Genomic DNA, 23627 nt, shown 5'->3' with positions numbered 1-23627 from the left:
ACACACTAATGGAAGCGTTACTTGGTGCCTGGCCAAGCCTCCTGCCTCCATTTCCCTGAGATCCTGTCTACACCCACAAGGCCAGCTGTAGCTTGATGCCCTTGACTCCCTAATCTCCCTTTTTAACCAAAGACTCCTTATCAAGCTTCGTGTCTGCTTGTTCAGTTGTCTGCTGATATCTTCATCTTGATGTCCGAGAAAGATCTCAAATTCCAAACCAAACGTATCATGTTCTGCCTTAATCTAAACGTCATCTTCAGTTCCCTATTTCTATTAGTGCTACCAAAAGCTCTCAGATGCACGAAGCACAGAATAATACAAGTGTTCCCAGGTGTTCATTTCCCTTTATCTTCAACCACGTCCAGTGGGTTGCTACGTCTTGTCTACCTCACTTCTCAATATCTCCTGTGTCTGGCTCTTTTCCCCCCAAACACACAACTATCACCTTTTATTAAAAACTTTTTCAGTTGTATTCTAACTGGTCTTCCTTTTTTTTTTTTTTTTTTTTAAACCTTTCTGCACTGCAATCCAGTTATAAACCTCAACCTGATTAATTTCCCCAAACACTGTGGGAGGATGGCCCAAGGCTTCAATGACTTTGCTGCCTTCAGGTTCAAGCAGGAGGCATCATATGCAACAAGATCTGATATCTATCACTGCCGACCCACACAGTGTGTCTACATGCAATGTGTGCCCTTTGTTTCAGCCATATTGGCTCTGAACGTGAGGGACTACACATTGTCCTCATTACTGTTCCTATGCCTGACCCTAGCCCCATTCTCACCGCTATCATCTTATAGTATGAAAAGTCACTTTAGCTATTTTCTGTTTTTGGACACCGTTTCAGGCTCCACATCCCTTTGGAACTCAACTCAGTTTCTTCTGGAAACCTATTTATGATTCTAGACTTCCCATCCCCCCCACCCCTAGAATTGGCTGGATGTCTATATTCTCTGCTTCTAACACACCTCACTCATATTTCTTCGATGGTGTTGTATTGAAATCGGTATTTTTCTTATTTGTCTGTCCTCCGCTCTCCCAGCCAGTCAACATTTTCTGTTTGTGCCGTGTTGCTTCTCTCTTAAGACACTACCTCCTGCTGTGTCTTATAGTTACTTGTCTGTAGGTCCTCCCACTGACCCCCACATCTTGTCGGCAGAGACATCCTATTATTACTTGATCTCATTAACAGTAGATGCACAGATATTACCTGGATAAGTTAAAGAAATCGTAGAGCTAAAGAGATTCTTTGAACTAAAAATTGTTTTTATGACAAAGGTAGAGTCTAATTATGCTACTGTGACAGGTTTCACTTCTCACTTGAAATATTGGACTAATGTCATACAGAAAGTGGGAGCAATTTAGTAAAAAAATATTCTTACTTGAAGGTGTTTAACATGCACATCTATAGCTGTTTGACATCCAAGTAACTGGTGGGAGTTGATGTACATGAAGACACATAACTTAGATTCCATTTTAAGAAAGGACATGTGTCCCAGATCCTGGAGGTGATGTCAGGTGGCATTCTTCAATTATCATATGGCCACTTCAAAAATTGTCCCAGCTGCAGAGATCCACCCCGCCTAGGACAGGCCCTTTCTGTGGTGGCCTACATCCAATGACTGACTGACGCGGTCCATTATGTCCAAGCCAGGACAGCTCTGAAAGGCCATGCTTGCTGCAGAGCTCCCCGTGGGCTTAGAGGGGGCTGCCATCAGCCTGCCTTACGACTCATCTTCTCCCTCAGCCAGTTCCTCGTCCTTTCCCTCCCGTCACAGGAGGCAGTGATTAGTGCCTCCTGGCTAAACATCCTGTACACCAAATTCTCTCTCGGACACTGTTTCCCGAGGAGCCAACCTGCAACAGCTTGCTTCATCCAAGGAAAAAATATATATACTATTAATAACAAAACCTGGTCTTTTTATAATATTGCCTCTGTACACGCCACCCATCCATGTTGCATTTATTCATTTGGAATTACAACCAGAGGAGAAGTATCATGGGTGAAGCGTTCTCTTTTAATAAGAATTCTCTGTACATGATTATCAGTATCTTCCTAATCTCCTACAGAACAGAAAAAGGATGGTAGAAGCAAGGAAAACATAGTTTGAAAGTTTAATTTTAAGACTGCTGCTCATTATCTTAAAAAAGTCTGTGTTTGCTTGTTTTTACTCATTCAGCTGCTCCAAGTTCAGCCAGTGTCCAGAACTGAAATTCTGTCTTTATCTTCTCTATGGAGTTATGCATATTCACAAGTTCAGTAAGTATATGTCAACTAGAACTAAACGGAGGAAGAAGTCAGTGCTAGCAGCAGAATTAGAACCCAAGAAGTCCCAAAAGGCTTGACTCACAAATGCAACACAGCATGGCAGAAATAAATCAAAACACACGTGTGTAAATGCTCAAGCACACACACACACTACATACACTGGATAAAGGGTTTCCAGTAGGTGAGGCCTAAAGTATGGGGTTCAAAAGCATCATAGCAGATAATAGAGTAGCATAGTTGACATAAAATAGTGTAACTTGGGAATCAATCTGGGATAAGAGGAGCTAACTGTTCTGCAATGACTTTTAAACAAGGCGTTTTGGACTGCCAGACTGGGAGAACTTAGAGTCATGAATATGACAACATAAGTAGAAAGGTAACAAAAAAATAACATCCCCCCCACAAATTGTTTAAAATTACCAATTATGTTCAGAGAGAAAATACAATTAAAATATTTCAGGAGGAAAACACCCTTAAGGCATGAAATAGAATGATAAGGAAGAGAAATGGGAACCATTGTTTTCATCAGCTGGAAAGATGTAAATTAGACATAAAGAAGAAAAAGACAAACTATTTGGGATTGGGGTGTGTAACACACTAAAACTAACTCTGAAAAGCATGACAGCATCTTCTTCCAAGGCACGTTCAAGAAAAATGGGTCACCTGTATTATTGCCAACCAGATGCCTGTAATAGAATATGGTGGAAGGAACTGTGGTCTCTTGAGGTGATTCTAGTGTCAGTAATAGGAGATGTTTCTTCAAGGTGCTTCTTATGGAAGGTGCTTTATAGCTATAATCACATTATGTGGAACTAAGTAGTTTCTTTAACATTTAAAAATGTGAACAAGTTTAGAATCATGAGAATTTCTGTTCATAAAACAAAGACTACAGAAAAGCAAGAGTTCCAGAAATGGGAAAAGATCTACCAAGGAAATGTGAAACAGAGATAGTAAGAAGAGTAATTTAAAATCATATAGTAGATAATTCAAGACCAAAAAAATCAGCGATTATAGCAGAAAATGGGAAAATCAACAATTATACATGGTACTATTAACACCCAGTTTAATAACTGATCAACGAAGGGAATTTTTAAAAGCTAGAAATGAAACATAGTGTCATGCAGGGTCTCTGGTCTCGCTCTCCACACCAGAACGCAGGATGTGGTGAGGCCAAAAAGGAACACCCACGGAGCCATAGATAGGGGGGTCATACCAGTATAGTCTCACTGGCGGCTGGGTTGGAGACACAGGAAGCCACACAACCCACAACCTGCCGTCCGCTTCTCTGCCAACCAACTACTCCACTTGGTAGCTGCAATCTGCCATCTGCTTCTCTGCCAACCAACCAACCTTGCTAGCTGCAATCCACGCTTGCTAGCGTAGCCACGGCAGTTATATTAGTGGCTAATGGCTAACTGGTTACAGCTTATGGCCAACTAGTCACAGTTGATGGCCATCTACTACCTGAGCCAGCACCTTTCCACATGAGGTTGAGAGCCTGGAAACTGCTCTCTGGGACTCTGTCCCCACATGTAATATTAAATTTAATTGAACATATATAGGAAATGTATGCCAGATAATATAAGAAAAACAAACACTTTTTAAAATGAAATGTCTGTAGAGAAAGCTTCGATACATTTCACAGAACTAAAATTGTCTCTAACCACACCACTACGGTATCTTGGTATATGGAGAAGAGTGGGGAACATGGGCCTTTCAATAAATGGTATTAGGAAAGCTGACCCAATATTTAGAGAAAGAAATTGGACACCCACTTCTACATCTACAACCCTCAATGTGTGCTGACGACCTCAATGTGGACCGTGGAAATATAAACATAAACACAGAAAACACACGTAGGAATGTATCTCCCATGAGCTCAGAAACGTCTTAATCAAGGTCCCAGTAAGGACAATCAAAGGCAAAGAGACAAGAAACAGTCTTGGAAAAGATACTCACCGTTGAGAGAAAAGCAATTTGAGATTTTTCTCTAAAAAATATATTCATAAAGTTTCCTTGGAGAAGGGTATCAGCTTCCTTTTAGGGAATGACAGAGGAATTACCAGGATTCTGCCTCCAGGACAAACCTGCCCGAAGGGTAGCTTGCAAGCTGAGACGGGAGCTCAGTGCTGGGAATGTAACGGGAAGTTAAGACCCGCCCTTCTGTGGCTGCTGGGAGCATGAATTCTCGGGCCAGGTGAGCAAAGGCAGCCATGGAAGCACATTTAAACATGATTGCTTCTTTGGTAGTTTAGAAAGAAGAGACAGTGGACGTTCCTCACTTCATCAGCCTTCGTTTTTTGACATTGGGATAGTAAATTAACAAAGAGAGTTTACATTTCCAATTGAAATCAGAAATTGCCACAAAGAGGTTGCACATTTAATGCATTTCTTTTATGTTCCCCTACTAGATCTATTTTCTCCCATGTTATTCATATTAGAAACTATACATGCCCTAAGTGGTTGTTGAAAATCAGTAAAACAATGACAAATGACTGAAATGTATGGCCACACAAGACCCCAGCAACCGGGACCCTAAATTAAGCATGTTCAACTTCAATGAGGCTTCTACAAGGGAAAAACAACCTTGAAATGCCATGTTTCCTATAACCAATATTGTAAATGGCACCAGGGGCTAGACAGTGAGAGTGTAAGAAAGTGAACATGATAAAGAAGGAAAGACTCTTCATCCCTAACAGTTGGGTTCACAACCCGGTAGAAGTTGATACTGCTCCGGTTGGAACAGCCAATGAGCACATGTCAGAAAGTAGGAGTGGGTGAGGCCGCCACGGTTGGCCAGGAGTGACCCCTGGCCACTCAAGGAGAGATGGGTAGTGAGCAGACCCACTGTGAGCACCGTTTGAAATTTAGCACTCACTTCCCCAATGGCACCAACAGCAACACTGCCAGGATGTGGCAGTGACAGGCAAGATGCCCCGTATGATCGAAAGCTGCAGCGGGAGCAGACTTTTGATGTCAAATCGTGTAGACTCTTGTCCCTGCGAGGCTACAGAACACAAAGGCTCACATCCTTAAGAGTCGGAAAGACCGTCAATGACAATTAATTCTTCCTTCGATTTAAAGCAGGACACAATACAAATTTGTCTTAAATTAGAACGGGAAAGTGCTACGAATATAAAATTGAAATAAAACATGAAAGAGCTAATGTTTGTGGTTGTTCTCATTCCATTTCTGGCATCAGCATTTCATCTCCCGATTGGCAAACATTAACTTTAAAAACCCATAAAATATAATTTGGAAAGCTTGAATCTTCTGAGACACTCTTGCCCACTCTCTTTCAATATCTGTCCTCACCAGTTTTTAGCCCTCCAAATCCATAATTCAAAGTCCCCATAGTCTGAATCCAGAATGGTGGTCCATAACACTTTATATCAAACCCTACCCTTCACAAGACCTTCCCAAACCACTAATATTTTAGGCTCCCCTCTCCCTCATCCAGAACGGAACTCGAGGAGTCATCTTGGGGTTTTAGCTACTCTCGCCGACCAAATCCAGCCCTTCCTCTTCATCTCTCCAACTTAACTAATTCTGTCTCTTAAATTAGGTCCTTAATATCTCATGCTCTTACTTTTAAAATAATTTCCTTTCTTTACTTTTTAAAAAGCTTTCTTCCTGGGTTGTCTGCCTTAGTTTCTCCTCACTTAGGCTTCCCACTGCAATGTGAATTACTTTTCTAAAACACATCACGGGGTTGCACTGGAATCTGAAGGTGTGTATTTGAGTCCTGAAGATGTGACTGGATAATGTTGAGCAAATCTCCTGCTCTTTCTTATTCTGTTTTTCTGGTTATGTTTTATCTACATTACAGAGTTACTGTGGGTATCAATTAAGGCTACACACATGAAAGTGTTGTGTAAACTATAAAGTTTAATATAAATATAAATAGAAGGTGACATTTTTATCTAGCAGCCAATTAACTTTCGTGGCAGTGTCGGTCCCTAGAAATTAGAAAATTCAATTAGTCACCGTTCAAGTTCAATGTGGTACCTAACATGAGAAAGAACAAGCTTTGGAATGTGTTAAATATAACACTGCTTCTTGAAAGGAAGTGAAAGAAGGGATTTTGACTTATTTCTCCACATGTTTGAAAGCAGCAAAATTGCATTTCTGTTTGGTTAATATATTTCAGAACTGCTTAAGTTTTGGCCATTATCAATAGTTATTATAACATGTTATTAGGTTGGTGCTAAAGTAATTGCAATTTTTGCAATTATTTTTAACCTTTTAAACCTCAATTACCTTTTGCACCAACCTAATATTTATATTAATCTCTGAGTTTTTCTCAAAATTTCCAAGTCATGATACAAAATAAGCAAAGGTCCATGACTAGTACCAAAAACGACATGACTGGGTAATAGTACTGTTTCTAAATGTCATCTAAATGTGCACACGTGTGTGCACACACACGCACACAACTCTGTTCAATGTTAAAGATGAGCCTCCAGGAAACAATATAAAGATCATTTGGTTTCACAGTTTCCAGCATGATTGGTCCACTTCCAAAGGCAGCCAGCTTTCAAGGCTTTGTATGGCCCTTCTAAGATTATCTGAATAAACTAGTCACTGTGTAGTCTAACCAGAAAGGTAACGGAGCTGTATTTACAGGAATAAAATAAGAAGAACGTCTTGCAATCCCCATCCACAGGGAGTCAACAGGCCCAGTCTTTCCCCATCACTCAGTTGCTCACTTCGCTCTCCTTTTATCATAATCACTATCATAATTGAAAACAGCAAAATTTATTAATTTTTAAAAGCTTTGATGGACTACAATTTTAACCATGGGAGGATGATTTAATTTATATATTTCATTTCAAAACACTTTAAAATTCAAATTCAAATGTTCAGAAGTCAATTTGGTTATGACCTTTCTAACGACATCTAAGCAAAGGCTAAAATTGTTAATGGCATGTAATTGTTACTGTACATTGAAAGCTAGAAGTTATCGCAAGCAAGAAATGAAAGTGGTATTTTAAATCAAATTTCTCTACATATCTTTGCTAGGGTGAAATGCATGTGAATGTAACAAAAAGATGCCCTATGCTGACATATGAGAATCTAGAATTTATTAGTTTTCGTCTGAGAAGTCCTACACAGGGGAAGGCAGGGTACATCCTATCTACCCAGCCTGCAATGTCCTCTTTCCGTGTATACGGGTTCATTTGTCTACACAGAAAATACGAAATTAAATAAAAACAAGGTTGGCTCCCTTACAGTCCTGATAGTCAACAATTGTATTTAGTTTATAAGATGTTCCTTGAAATAGAAGAAGACATGTTTTCAAATAATGATTAACAAAATGTATATGCTCTCTCGTCTGCCCAGACACGTGCCCAAGAAATTAATTTACATCAAATGAACACTAACTGTACTCGTGTTTTTAAAGCAAGTTCCATATCCCCCAGCTTCTTGGCAAACCTGTTGTTAAAATGTTCCCAAAGTTGTGTTGGTGTGTGACATACTCAGACGATGGAGGCCGTGCAGTGATCTAATCTGTCACCAGGGATGGATGGCTCGTGCTTGCTTAACTGTGAGTTTCATGGGGATCTTTCAGTTTCAATATAAACGCGTGTCTCTCTTCGTCTCTCTCTTTCTGACTGCCACACCTGACATCCTCCTTCCTTTTGGTCTCCTCTCCAAACCTCCCACCCCACCAATGGTCTTTGCTTGGCTTCCACTGACTAATATGGTTCTTATCCTCTGGGGTAGGTTTCTGTTAGGGACAATTCTTAGCCATTGGATAGAATCTATTTTCAGAGGCATGGACTGGCTCAGGGGCCTTTCTTTATTGAGCACATTTTAATAAGTAAAGTGAACACACATTCTGAAGTCGCTATCAGGCCTGTTCATATTTTAATTCACAACCAGCCTGCACTGTCTGTTTTTTCATTTTTCTCCTTCTTTGGATAATGCCGACTTCTCCCGGCATGAAGGCGTGGGGGGAGGCAGGCAGCTTATCTGGCCCCTCGTGGTTCTGGCCCCAGTGACTGGGCAGGAGTGAGCTGCTGGCCCCCACAGAGTCACCAGAGTCCCTCCCTAGGACTCTCCTATGTGCAGTTGTCAGGGCAGAGACCTTTTCTTTTCCACAGTAGGTTGTGGGCATGTGAGTCCAGAGATATCCAGGGCCAACTTACCCACCATATGGAGAAGTTGCTTTGAGGGAACTAAACCGATCTGCTGAGGGAAGCACCAAAAACACAGGGAGAAGGCCCAGATGGTAATCAAGGGTCCAGACCAGGCCTCCCCTGTGACCTACACTATCTCAGCCCCCTCCAGAAGGGTGGTTTAACACACCTTGACTCTCCATCCATATCTCCCCAACACACTTTGTACTTGCTGTTAAGCTAGTTTAATTTAGGTTCCTAAACTTCACAATAAACAGGGCCATGGCCGATACATTGATTCATCTAACCTAGAAAATGTAAAGAGGCAAATTGAAGTGTCAAGCAGTCCTTGCTTGCATTTTTTGTCAGATCTTACCTTCACAGATTTGGTGAATAGATTTTAACGTGAGTCTGACTAAGGGAGTGAGAAGGCTGTCTACATGAAGTTACAGCCTGCAGTGAGGTCTCCAAGTGCCCTGATTGCCTCACCTACCCAGTGACCTTGCCCATGAGCTATGACTTTACACGTCTTCTAGTCCTGCTGTCTCAAGATCTGCATATACGCACATTTCACTTCCTCATGTATTCAACTTCCTACTTAATGGATCCACTTGTTTGTCTAATGTATATTTCAACCTCCACACATCAAAAGCTAAATTTTGAGTTTATTCCCTTAAACTGTTTCACTGCATCTTTTGCCAAGCCCTGTTAATGGCAACACAGTGCCTTCCATTGCTCACCCAAATTTCGGCGTCATCCTTCCGTCTTTATTTCTCTCTCACCCACATTCAATCCATTAGGAAATCCTACCGTATAGACCTTAAAAATACACCCAGTATCTGCGTTCCACTTGCCACCTCCACTGCCATCTCCCTGGTTCAAGCCCCTCCGCCTCTCACCTGGGTTAGCTTTGGGTTAGCTCACCTGCTTTTCCCTTCTTGCCCTTTATCATAATTCTCCACGCAGAATTAAGAAGTACCATTTTAAAACCTAAGTCAGGCCATGTGACTTCTGCTCACACTCATCTGATAAATCCTTCCATCTACTCAGAGCACTTATCACCCAAGCCTGGGAGTATTAGGTCCTCCGTGAAATCAACCCCCGATTCTGACCTCACCCCCTATTATTTCCCCCCATTCACTCTGGCCCAGCCTCACCAGCCTCTCTACCATTTGCTTTCAGAGACACACTTGTTGTTCTATCTGTTCTCTTTGCCTAGAATGTTCTGTCCCCGGATATCTGTTTGGCTACCTGATACCATCTTCTGTCTTTGTGTCCTTTCTCAGCTCTCACCTTCTCAAGGAACCCTTCCCTGAGCAGCCCGCTAAATGCTGCAAATCACAAATCCCAACAACAGCCCCACTCACCGGCCATTTGTCACCAGACAGCTACAGTGAAAGAGTACACAAAATGGTTATCCTCGCTCTTTCATGTGGCAGTCCTTGCATAGGAACCAAAAAGGTTTATATTGCATAATATATGCTTAAAAGAAAAAAACTCCTGACAATAAAACTATTTGATTAAATTGTTTCCTAAAATCATATATTGGTTATAAGAGCCAACGAATTTTCCTTTCAGGCATAAGCTAGTTTGAGTTGGTTTCTGTCACTTAAAATTAAAAGGATAAGATTAATGCACTGATTTATGCTGGTATGGAAATTATTAAGAATAAAAGTCAAGTGACGTTATGGGAATGGGGGCAGCGAGGTGGTCTTCTTGAGTTCTCCGAACTTACCACAAATTGAACATCTGTAACCCATCAAAGGACTCTCTGCTCATCACACAGAACAGCTAGGAGGCTCGTATGACGATTACTTGAAGGTGGGCAAACTGAGGGAGCAGGGGGGAGAGGGAAGGAAGAGGGGGGGAGACGTGGCCCGCATCCGTGGCTGCAGAGACGCAGGGGGTCCCAGGACAGAACAGAGACCACAAGAGCCAGGAGGTGGGCTCTTTCCCTGCGTCTCACAGCTGATCTCTCCTGCCGAGAGAGCAGCATATCCAGCATTTGAGGCAGTAACCTCAGCTGAGACCTCCAGCTGGGTCCTAGGTGGGACAAAGGAAGTAAACACCATACCTGGGCCCCTCCCCCCACCCTCCCAATCCTACCCCTGCCCTTCCAGAGACTCAAGCTGGTCCCTGAACTGAAGAGTAGTGTCAGATTACAGAGGAGCTCTAGTGCTCAGGGCCTGGAAAAAGCTGCTTTGCAACTGTGACCTAGGCAAGAGGATGGGAAGAGTGTGACACTGCTGGGCTGGGAGACGGCAGACACCTCCCTTCCCAGCCGCCACCTTTCCTGGGCCACTGCTGCAGCAGGACAATTACAGCTGCAGAGATACATGCAGGGGTTAACCGCAGGGGGCAGAGGCAGCTCTGGGCTTTCAGCAGCTCAGAAATCTCAAGTCCTCCACACCCCCCAATGAAAGAAGTGCCCTAAGACTCAGGAGACCCGTGCACAGGGAAGAAGCCCATGTCCCAGTGGCTGGTTGTGGTGCTCTCAGCGCATGTATGTGCAGGCGAGAGCAGAAACTGCACTGACTTTGTAGAAACTACCAACCACACCTCATAGCCCCACTCATCTAGGACTGCAGTGTCAGGGTTACTCTGGGCGCCAGATGGCCAGATCTGCCTGCGCAAGACGTAGAGGACTCTTTGTACAACCTGGAGATTGTTTGGTGGGCTTAAGTCAAGACTGGCGCTGGTTTTTTTCTTGTTTTTTTTTTTTTTGTACTACTATCATAATACTATCATTTTTAGCATATATTATTTCTCTCTCTCTCTCTCTCTCTCTCTCTCTCTCTCTCTCTCTCTCTCTCTCTCTCCCTCTCTCCCATTTCTCTCTTTCTTTTTTCTTTTTTCTCTTCCTTGCCCTACTTTTCCTCCCTCTTACCATTTTTCTGTATTGATATTTTTTTTTTGTATTTTTGATATTTTTGCCTGAGTTGAGTGTGAGTTATCAGTTGTTTTTACATGTGAGTATATTTGTTTTTTTTCTTTGTTGTTGTTGTGCTGGTTGATTTGTTTTGTTCTGAAATTACCCTACACGAGGGGCCTACAACATACCCAGAGGCCAACTCCAGACCAAACCAGAATATTACTAGGTTTGACCTACAAGTGACACACACAGAGGGAATTCTCTACAGTCACAAGAGTTCATAGGGGCCAAGCCTTATCTGGGTCGTCAACCCTCATGCAGCAGCTCAACCACTGAGGGCATAGCTAATGCTCACAGCTAGACAGCCTAGGAAGAAATCCCACCTACTGACAAGCCAAAAACAATTAAAGCTCAACTTTAACAGAACACACACAACACAAGGGTCACCTTTGGAGCACATGCACAGGAGAATAAAGAAGTGATGCAAGTCAAACATAAAGAACACATACTACATAAACTCACCCAGCAAAGACCAAGAACCCTAGGGGATCTACCTAATACATCGAAGCAAACACAGAGAGTCAGCCAGAATGGGGAAACAAAGAAACATGTCCCAAATAAAAGAGCAGAAGAAACCTCAAGAACTGGAACTAAACGAAATAGAGGTACCCAACCTATCACAGACAGAGTTCAGAACACTGATGATAAGAATGTTTAAGGAGCTTAGTGATGACATAAGGAAGGACAGAGAAATCATAAAGAACAACCAGTTAGAACTAAAGAACACAACAACTGAAATAAAGAACTCACTTGCAGGAATTAGCAGCAGGTTAATTGAGGCAGAGGATTGAATCTCGAATTAGAAGACAAGTTAGCAGAGATCACCCAAGCGGAACAACAAAAAGAAAAAAAGAATAAAAAACAATGAAGATGGTTTAAGAGACCTCTGGGATAACATCAAGCACAACAACATGCGCATCATAGGAGTACCAGAAGGTGAAGAGAGAGAGAGCAAGGGATCAAGAACATATTTGAAGTAATAATGACCGAAAACTTCCCTAACCTGGTGAATGAAGCTGACATACAAGCCCAGGAAGTGCAGAGAGTTCCAACCAGGATGAACCCAAACAGGCCCACACCAAGACACACTATAGTTACAATGGCAAAGGTCAAAGACAAAGAGAGAATCCGAAAAGCATCAAGAAAAGACAGTGGCTTACATACAAGGGAACTCCCATAAGACTATCAAATGACTTTTCTACAGAAACTATGCAGCCCAGAAGGGGGTGGCAGGAGGTATTCAAAGTGATAAAAAAACGAAGGCCTACAACCTAGATTGCTTTATCAAGCAAGGCTATCATTTAAAATTGAAGGAGAGATAAACAGCTTTCCAGAAAAGAATAAGCAAATGGACTACATTACCACCAATCCAGCAGTGCAGGAAATGTTAAAGGGCTTCTGTAAGCAGAGGAAAGATGAAAACAATCTAACTACAAATAACAAAATAGCAATAACTATGTACCTATCAATAATCACTTTAAATGTAAATGGATTAAATGCTCCAATCAAAAGACATAGAGTGGCTGAGTGGATAAGAAAACAAGACCCTTCCACATGCTGCATACTAGAGAATCACCTCAGATCAAAAGACACACAGGCTGAAAGTGAAGGGTTGGAGTAAGATATTTCATGCAAATGGAAATGAGAAAAAAGTTAGAGTAGCAATACTTATATCTGACAGAATAGACTTTAAAATGAAGAATATATTAAAAGACAAAGATGGGCACTACATAATAATAAAGGGATCGATCCAACAAGAGGACATAACCCTAGTAAACATCTATGCCCCCAACATAGGAGCACCTAAATATATAAAACAGATATTGACTGACATAAAGACAGAGATCAACAGTAACACTATCATAGTAGGGGACTTCAACACACCTCTGACAAAGGACTGGTCTTCCAGATGGAAAATAAATATGGAAACAGAAGCCTTAAAAGACACACTGGACCATCAGGTGTAATCGATATTTTCAGAGTATTTCACCCCAAAACTGCAGAATACATGTTCTTCTCAAGTCCACATGGAACATTTTCCAAGATAGACCACATGTTAGGCTACAAAACAAGTCTTGATAAATTTAAGAAAATTGAAATCATACGAATTGTCTTCTCTGACCACAGCACTATGAAATTAGAAATAAATTACAGAAACAAAAAACAAAAAACTGGAAGACACACATATACATGGAGGCTGAATAACATGTTTTTAAATAATGAATCGGTCAACAATGAGATCAAAGAAAAAGTCAAAAGTTATCTCAAGACAAATGAAAATGAAAACACAATGACCAAAAATCTATGGGATGCAGCAAAATCAGTCCTAACAGGGAAATTCATAGCAATGCAGGCCTACCTAAAGAATCAAGAAAAAATCACAAATCAACAGTTGATCCTTACACTTAAATGACCTGGAAAAATAACAGCAAAATAAGCCAAAGGGAGTACAAGGAGGGAGATAATAAAGGTCAGAGAAGAAATAAATGAAATAAAGAACAAAAAAACAATCCAAAAGATCAATGAATCCCAGAGCCAGTTTTTTGAGAGGATAAACAAAATCAACAAATATTTAGCGTAACTCATCAAAAAAATAAATAAATAAATAAATAAATAAATAAATAAATAAATAAGAGAGATAGACAGAGAGAGAGAGAGAAAGAGAGAGGACCCAAATAAGTAAAATCATAAATGAAAGAGGAGACATGCCAACAGACACCACAGAAATACAAAAACATTTAAGAAATTACTATGAGCAACTATATGCCAACAAATTAGACAATCTGGAAAAAATGGACAATTTTCTAGAAGCATGCAACCTTCCAAGGCTAACTCAAGAAGAAACAGAAAACCTGAATAGAGTGATTACTACCAAGGAAATTGAATCAGTAATCAACAAGCTCCCAACAAACAAAAGCCCTGGACCAGATGACTTTATAGGTGAATTTTACAAAACTTTCAAAAAAGAATTATCACCTATTCTCCTCAAATTATTCCAAAAATTCAAAAGAAGGAAAGGCTCCCAAACACTTTCTATGAGACCACTATTACTCTGATCCCAAAATCAGACAAAGACATTACAAAAAAAGAAAACTACAGGCCAATAGTCCTGATGAACATAGATGCAAAAATCCTCAACAAAATATTAGCAAACAGAATTCGGCAATACATTAAAAAGATCATACTCCATGATCAAGTGGGATTCATTACTGGTCTGCAAAGTTGGTTCAATGCCAACAAATCAATTAATGTGATACACCACATTAACAAAATGAAAAATAAAAATCATATGATCATATCAATAGATGCAGAAAAAGCATTTCACAAATTCCAGCAGTTATTTATGATAAAAACTCTAAGAAAGTGGGAATAGAGGGACCATATCTCAACAAAATAAAGGCCATATATGTTAAACCCACAGCTAACATCATACTCAATGGGGAAAAGCTAAGATCATTTCCTTTAAGATCAGGAACAAGGCAAGGTTGCCCACTTTTTCCACTTGTATTCAACATAGTGCTGGAAGTTCTAGCCACAGCAATCAGAAAAGAAAAATAAATAAAAGGCATCAAAATTGGTAAGGAGGAAGTAAAATTGTCATTACATGCAGATGACATGATACTATATAGAGAGAACCCTAAAGACTCCACCAAAAAACTATTAGAGCTGATAGATGAATTTAGTAAAGTAGCAGGATACAAAATTAATATTCAGAAATCAGTTGCATTTGTATATACCAATACTGAAATATCAGAAGGAGAAATTAAGAAAACAGCCCCATTTACAATTGCTTCAAAGACTAAAAGTACCTAGGAATAAATTTAACCAAAGAACTAAAAGACCTATACTCAGAAAATTATAACACCCTGAAGAGAGAAATTAAAGAAGATACAAATAGATGGAAACACATACCATGCTCATGGATAGGAAGAGTTAATATCGTTAAAATGTCCATACTGCCTAAGAGAATACACAGATTCAATGCAATTCCTGTCAAACTACCACAGATGTTTTTCACAGAAATAGAACATATAATCCTAAAATTTATATGGGACCATAAAAGACCCCGGATAGCCTCAGCAATCTTGAGAAATAAGAACAAAGTGAAAGGTATCACGATACCTGACATCAAATTATACTACAAAGCTATAGTAATCAAAACAGCATGATACTGGCATAAAAACAGACACATAGATCAATGGAACAGAATAGAGAGCTCAGAAATAAATCCATACCTATATGGTCATTTAATCTATGACAATGGAAGCAAGAATTTACATTGAGGTAAAGACAGCCTATTCAATAAATGGTGCTGGGAAACGTGGACAGACACATTCAAAAAAATGAAGCTGGACCACCTCCTTACACCATATACAAGAATAAATTCAAAATGGATTAAGTATATTTAAGTAAGACCTGAAACCATAAAACTCCTAGAAGAATATATAAGAAGAAAGTTTACAGACATTACCCGGAGTAAGATTTTTATTGATATATCCCCTCGTGCAAGGGAAGTAAGAGGAAAAAATAAACATGTGGGATTCCATCAAACAAAAAGTTTTTTCACAGCAAAGGAAACCATCAATAAAACAAAAAGGGATCCTACTGAATGGGAGAAGATATTTATCAATGATATATCCGATAAGGGGTTAATATCCAAATTTATTAAAAAACTCACTCAACTCAACTCCAAAAAAACAAACAACCAAATTAAAAAATGGGCAGAGGACATGAAGAGACATTTTTCTAAAAAGGACATACAGATGACAAACAGACATATGAAAAAATGCTCAACCTCACTAACCATCAGAGAAATGCAAATAAAAACCACAATGAGATACCACCTCACCCCAGTCAAAATGGCTATCATCAATAAATCAACAAACAACAAGTGCTGACGAGGATGTGGAGAAAAGGGAACCCTCGTACACTGTTGGTGGGATTGCAGATTGGTGCAGCCACTATGGAAATCAGTATGAAGGTATCTCAAAACACTGAAAATGGAACTAACTTAAGACCCAGCAATTCCACTCCTAGGTATCCAAGGAATCCAAAACTCTAATTCAAAAAAATGTATGCACCCCTATGTTTATTGCAGGACTATACACAATAGCCAAGACATGGAAACAACCGAAATGCCCATCGGTAGACGACTGGATTAAGAAACTGTGGTACATTTATACAATGGAGTATTATGCAGCCATAAAGAAGAATGAAATCTTACCATCTGCAACAACATGGATGGACCTAGAGAACATTATACTAAGTGAAATAAGTCAGACAGGGAAAGACAAATACCGTATGATCTCTCTTATATGTGGAATCTAAAGAAAAGAATAAATGAACAAACTAATCAGAAACAGCCTCAGAGATATAGAAGAAAAACTGAGGGTTGCTAGATGAGGGAGGGGTGGGGATGAGGGAGAAAGTGAGGGGATTAGAAAGTACAATCGGTAACCACAAGATTGCCACTGGGATACGAAAGACAGTTTGGAGAATGTAATCAATAATGTTGTGAAGATTTTGTAGGGTATCTGATGGATACTTGTCTTATTAGGGAGACCACCTCAGGGATGATGTAGATGCCTGATCACTGCACTGTACACCTGAAGCTGAAGCTGAACAATAATGAATGTCAACTATAATTATATATATATATATATATATATATATATATATATATATAGTCATAAGAATTGAAGTACAGCATAGAAAATAGAGACAGTGGAAATGTAATGGCTGTATGCAATGTGAGAGGGGTAGTAGTCTGGGGGAGGGCATTATCACTTTATGAGGGATATAAATGATAAATGTCTATTACATTGTTTTGTATACTTTAATAAAAAAAATTAAGAACAACAAAAAAAGAGAATAAAAGTAAATGATTTAAATGGCCCTTGAGTTCATGCCTCCTAAAGTGAGTTCCATCTTTTTTAAAAAAGTGGCTCGTTGAGCTTTTTACTTAAGCACACAGGTACTTTGCTTTGAGACAACCCTCCTGCTCAGTAGGTAGCAGACATGCTTTGTGCATTTTTTTCTATTTTGTTACACAAAACACAGAACATTAAAAATGACATAAATTCAAGGGTCAAGATTTATTAAAATTATTATTTTCTGGCTTTATCAAATGTCCTTAAATGAAACTGGTTTAAAAAGCAACTGACTGTGTGTGATGGTGAATAATACAATGACTACGAGCACATTTTGGTGTCGTTACTGTGATTCGTGCTAAGGACCCAGCAGGCTTACCCACAATTACTTTTGTGCATCTGTGCAAATGTTGAAACAATAAGAAAGGCAAATAACATTTTAGTATTATAATGAAAATGGTTGTCTTCTTGCCAACCCCCTAAAATGGTCTCAGGGATCCCCTGGGGTCTCGAAACTATGTTTTAAAAATACGTATTCTAGTGCTAAATATTTCATTTATTTCTAATATTTGACCACTATGAATGATGAATGAAATGAACTTCTTTATGTATTGGCCTTCATCTGTTTTTAAGATTATTTATTTTGGAAAAATTGCCAGAAGTGTGGCCTTTGGATAAATAGACATAAATATTTTAATTTCAATTTATATTTTTTTAGAGAAAGAAAGATACATATTTTAGAATTATGCATCAGACCACTATATCTTCAAGTCAATGGTGTATTTCTTTTTTTCTACATTAATATGAACAACACATGTCCTCTGGAACACCAAGCCAAAACTCGGCACTCGAAGAAAGCTGTACCGACCACAGATCTTGTGAAAATGCAGTCACAAAGAGAACAGAACATGTCGTGTACTCCATCATTTCTCAGTCTTTATAACTAAGGGATAGCCTATCTTATTCTAAATATGCAGATTCTTAGATTCTCCCACTCCTAATCATTGGTGCAGTGAAATGGTTAGGCTAAATAACAATGTGCTGTGTGGGGACAGAGAGGGGAACAGCCTTACCTTTGACTGTCACATGGACACTCTGGCTGGTGGAGAGTTGTGGCTGAACCAGAACGTTGCACGTGTACTCTCCCTCGTCAACTTCCTTTTGCACGTCTGAGAGTTTTAGAGTTCCATTGTTCTCAAACGCCACTTGGCGGTGGTTAAAAGGAAGCAGGTTAGAGTTCTTATACCATTTGATGGAGTAATATGGATAGCCAATCACACGACAGTGAATGTATGTGTCCCGTCCTGCTATTGCTGTGATATTTTTCATTGGTCGAATACTTGCAGGCCCTGGAGAGACACAAAGAAACTCTTGAAAATAATTTAAGGGTACATCTTATGTGAGGAAATGGGTACACTTTTCTTTGAGTTAAAAATGTAGACTATTTAAATGTAAGGACATTGTTTTCAATTAAATTAATTTCTCTGCATTTGGCATTTTCTCGAAAACATTTTTCCTTTAGTTTCTTAACTTTCAAATGAATTGAATGAACGTTAAATACTTTCATTATCGACTACTTTTACTAAAAATTTTAATTAGTATATGATAAAACGTAATTTAGTCCATAAAAATAACTAGTCCGCACTGAATAAGCATGCTCTTTCAGTGAAAACACTGGTAGCAATTTAATTGTTTAACTCTCTCTGTAAAATAGATTATGAAGATGGAGGTTATGCCATGTCGCACCATGAATGTAAGTTAAAATACCATGTCCATGAAGGTTTACCATGAATGTAATAGAACAGAAGAAGAGGAGGAAGGAAAGAGCATGCAGAGCATAAACCAGCAGAGGGACGATCAAGTGGACACATCTAAGAGTAAAACAGGAGAACAAGCTGACTAAAAAAACTGAAATGCCATTTCCAAGATTATGCCCATCAGTGCCATTCTTGAGTAGTAAGGAAGGGGTAGGCAATGGGAAGGAACTGTTAATCCGTTTGGACATTCCAAGACCCAGCTCAGTGCATGCAGAAACCTTCTTCTCCACTACAATGGGTTATGTGTGTTTTTTTGAGGAGCTGATTTGACAAGCACCTCTTACGTTTATTCGAGCCTGGTACAAGACGACTCCGGCCGAGTTGTTGGCAGTGCAGCGGTAGACGCCCCCATCCCGGACCTGAGAGGTGGAGATGTTCAGGTAGCTGACCACGTTCCCCTCTGACGTGATCATCTGGCTGATGCGGTGACTGCCACCCTTGAGAATGGGGTCGTCGTCCAGGGTCCACGTGATTGTGGGCAATGGAGTTCCCTTCACATTGCACATGAGGGAAACTGGTTCTGCTGGACTCACCACCTTTTCACTAAAGGCAGAAATAATTTTGGGAGTTCCATCTGCAGGAAGACAAATTATGGAAGGAAGTGGCACATACAAATAATTAAACAACTTCCAAGTACATGAATTTTTCAGTTGTTTAAAGAAATTACAAGAAAAAAAAAACAATTTTGCTCAGAGTTTACTAACATATTTACCATTTCTCCTGGTGTTTATGCCTACAGATCTGAGTTTTAATTTTAGGTCATTTCTTTCATGCTGAATGAGATCATTTACTATTTCTTAATGTGCAGGTCTTCTAGCATCACATTTTTTGAGGTTTTTTTTTTTTTTTTTTTTTTTTTTTTAAATTGAAAATGCCTTTAATTTGCCTTAATTTGTAAAGACTATTTTTGATAGAAACAGAAGTCTAGATTGACAGGGTGTGTGTTTTTTTTTTTTTTTTTTTTTTTTTTTTTTTTTTTTTTTTTTTTTTAATCCTGTCCAACATTTTAAAGATGTTGCTCAATTGTCTACTGTCCTCCAAAATACCTGATGAGGAGTCATCCATCATTTGCTTCGATAGCTCCCTTTGTGTAATAGTTTTCCTCCCTCAGAATTATATGATTTTCTATTTACCTTTGGTGTTCACCAACTTGACTGTGATGTGCTTGCATGTGATTTTCTCTTTGTATTTATTCTTCTTGGGGTTGCTGAGTTTCTTGGATCTGTAACTTTATTTTTTATACCAAATTTTGATAAATTCTGGCCATTATTTCTTCAAATATTTTTCTTCCACATTCTCTGTCTCCTAATTTTCTGGGCCTCCAATTATATGTATATCAGAACATAGGATAAATGTCCCACATATCACTGAGACTCTGCTGATTTTCTTTGAAGTTTTCTTTCTCTCTGTGCTTCAGATTGGACAATTTATTTTAATACATCTTCAAATTCACTGATCCTTACTTCTTCCTTCTCCAATTTTCCATATAGTGATTTTTTTCTTATTGGTTCCTTGCTATAGTTTTCACTTCTCTGCTGGTTTTCCCATGTGTCATTAATTATGCACAAATTTTCCTTTAAGTTATTGAACATATTTTAAATAGCAGCATTAAAGTTTTTGTCTGCTAATTCTAATGTCTGGATGCTCTTAGGATCTGTTTCTATTGCCTATTTTATCTTTTAACTTTTGGTCACAGTATGCTTTTTAAATTTTTTCCTTTTTTGGGGGGAATGTCTAGTTATTTTTATGGTATACTTGGATTCTCCTTCACATTTTTGCAGTTCAGGTGTCAACCAAGTTTTCCACGTGAATTTATTTCATATTTCAGGACTCACTACTGTTATTTCCTCTTTCCTGTAATATCCACTCACCTCCTTCAATTTACAGGTGTCTGACATCCCAGACCTCTGTCCTCCTATACCTCAATCCCATCAGATTTCAGTTTTCTGGTCTCCTTCTTATATTCTAGTTTATTTTCACCCCCCACCTTCTTATGTTTCTAGTTTATGAAGAATGTCCTCAGGAGAAATGTGGTATCAACATAGATATCACTAATCTTTTCCACTTCTTTCAAGGGCCAAATCCTTTCTGCCTACTTTTGGGTGTATCTTTAGTGTGAGCATATAGTTTTGTTTTTCCCAAAGTTCAGAATTTTTATGTTCTTGCAGGTTAGTCTGATACATGCTATTCTATCATTTCTAGAACCTGTTTTCATTCTTTTTTATTATTCCATTTTCCAGTTATTCTGGCTTGATCTTGAACCTATAATTATTAGATTCAAGTTTCTTTAGACTTCCATTCCAGTTTCTTTGGCCTCCTAGGAAATACTCCCAGATTCTGCATTATATCCACAGTATTGTGAGGTTTTACAATTTCGGTTAATCCATAGCTATTTCAGTGGAAATAATAGGAGGTTATATCTGAGGATTCTAGTTAGACCCCCTTTTAAAGCAGATACTAGATATCTATTTGTAATTCCATCTCTCCTCTCTTTTACTACATTAGCACTACCACCTCTCAGAAGAAAAAAAATAAAGCGAAGCTTCTTGTCCTGAATGGAAACTGACATGCAGCAAATAAATCTGTGAGTATTCTCAGTGTGCTCCTCTACCCTCTTTTTTTTTATTCAAGTGACAGGCTTTTTTGGAGATGAAAGCAGACATTAATTTCCCAGTGAGACCTGAGTGTCTTTGAAACCTTTCTTGCTGTCATTCTCTGATAACCTGAACTCTTTCGACATCATTATGGATTATCAATATGCTCTTTAGGTTTCTTAGTCGCAGGAGATGGTTGCCAAGGTAACGAGGCCTAGAAAGGTAATCTCTCTCTTTTCGACAAAACATCTAAAAATAATGACTATGTAAGGACTACAGTGCATCACCATTAACAAACCAGTTCAGTACAAATTGATTACTTTCTGCACTTAATTATTATGTGGAACACAGTGTTGGGCATTTAATATGAGTACCGTGCCTTCAGCTAATTTCATGTCTGCCTTAAAAAACTCATTGCCCGCAAGTAAATGCTTGAATCAAAGTAGGAATGTCATTCTAAGCCTGCTTGTTTTTAGAAATTGGCTAAGGTTAAAAAAGTAATAATAGTAATATCCACTTAGGACCAAGACATATTAAACTTATTTCCATATATAAATGGATTTTATTTTCTCTCCCTTTAGGCTACATGAAAATCTGTAATTACTTTAATCAGTGGATAACAGAGAGATTTTAAATTATATATGAAGACACACTTTCCAACAAGACATAGAAATACACAGATAAAAGCTACTTCAATTATCTGGTGATAAACACATGTCTCACTTGAATGTTACCTTAATAGCTTCTTTCCCTGGCTGATCAATAAGCTTGAAGATGCAAGTAGGCAGTAGACAGTTAAGTTAAAAACAAACAAACAAACAAACAAACAAAAAACAGAACACACCTAAAACCTATTATAAACCCCAAGGTTATTCTTCAAAAATTCCATTCACCGAAATCTGTGACTATTTTGACCCAACCAAGGACGCTAACAAATCAAATGCCATCTTTTCACCAGGAACTATATTGAAACATTGCCCTGCACTTTGCCTCTAAAGTTGTGTTTCTCAATGAGGGGCTATTCTGCCCCACAGGGGGCATCTGGCAGTGTCTGGAGACAGTTTTTGGTTGTCACAACTTGTAGGGAGGTGCTACTAGCGTCTATTGGGTAGAGGCCAGAGGTGTTGCTAAATAGCCTGCAGTGCATAGACCAGCCCTCCAAACAGAGCATTACTGAGAAACCCTGGCTTAGGGGATGGTGAACTGCAAGCAAACCATCAGTTTCAAGGTTCAGATGTCTATATTCCGACAAGCATCTTTAAGCATGTGAGTGGGCCATGTATGTTACTTAATGTATGTTACTGAGCTTTATGTTAATTACATTATTTATGTTACGTCTATCATATACAATTTTCATGTCATCAGAACTTATTCTTTTATTTGCCGGATTTATCTTGAAAAATTAGGTAGCGTTATTAGCGGGCCCGACAGACAGAAGTCTGAAAGCCCGGAGTCAGCAGCACTGCTCCCCCTTATCCTCCTGTTTGCGTGCTGTGGGTTGGGGTTCTCTTTCAGCCGAACCCTGTAACAGACCCACTGACCTTCGAGGACCACCTGCACATAGTCTTGAGCGGACAGCTTATCCTTGCGCACAAAGCACTGGTACGCGCCCCCGTCACTTTTGACCATGTGATCCATTATAAGGTTTTCGTGGTTCATGCCTGTGATCCTCACATTTTTTCCAGGGTTGAGGATTTCACCGTTTCGGTACCAGGAGAGTTCCTGGTCCTCACTTCCTGTCACACTGCAGGACAAGGAAACCTGGCTACCCACGCTGCTTTTAACTTTCCTGGGGCTGATGGCAGCTTTCAGTGGCTCTGGAGATTTGGGTAAGAGAAAAGAGAAGGTAAGCACATCACAGATGTCGGTATCATGTCAACAACCTACTGGACTTTTGACAAGGCAAATGCGTCATTGCGAGCCTGTTCCGCAAGTTCACGTTGGGAATTATTTCAGGGAGCTCCGTTTTGTTTAGGAGTACCCTTTTTGCTTTTTTTTTTTTGGTTTTATTTTGTTTTGTTTG

General features: G+C 39.3%; 1 protein-coding gene across 2 annotated transcripts in view; it reads right to left on the bottom strand.

The window, feature by feature from the left end:
• The window catches only part of DSCAM (DS cell adhesion molecule), a 639055-nt gene that overhangs the window by 226597 nt on the left and 388831 nt on the right, over positions 1-23627 (bottom strand). For both annotated transcript variants that reach the window (XM_019745768.3, XM_019745769.3), the window contains exons 6-8: positions 23146-23421; positions 19288-19584; positions 18267-18542 (exon numbers count right to left, since the gene is read on the bottom strand). In XM_019745768.3, coding sequence (XP_019601327.3) covers positions 18267-18542; positions 19288-19584; positions 23146-23421 — 849 coding nt within the window. The remainder of the gene's footprint in view (positions 1-18266; positions 18543-19287; positions 19585-23145; positions 23422-23627) is intronic.

The sequence above is a fragment of the Rhinolophus sinicus genome, chromosome 17, assembly GCF_057876585.1.
Source record: "Rhinolophus sinicus isolate RSI-liver-muscle chromosome 17, RSI-T2T, whole genome shotgun sequence".
NCBI lineage: Eukaryota > Metazoa > Chordata > Mammalia > Chiroptera > Rhinolophidae > Rhinolophus > Rhinolophus sinicus.
Note: the sequence above shows the minus strand (reverse complement) of the source record. Positions and strands in the feature narration are given on the sequence as shown.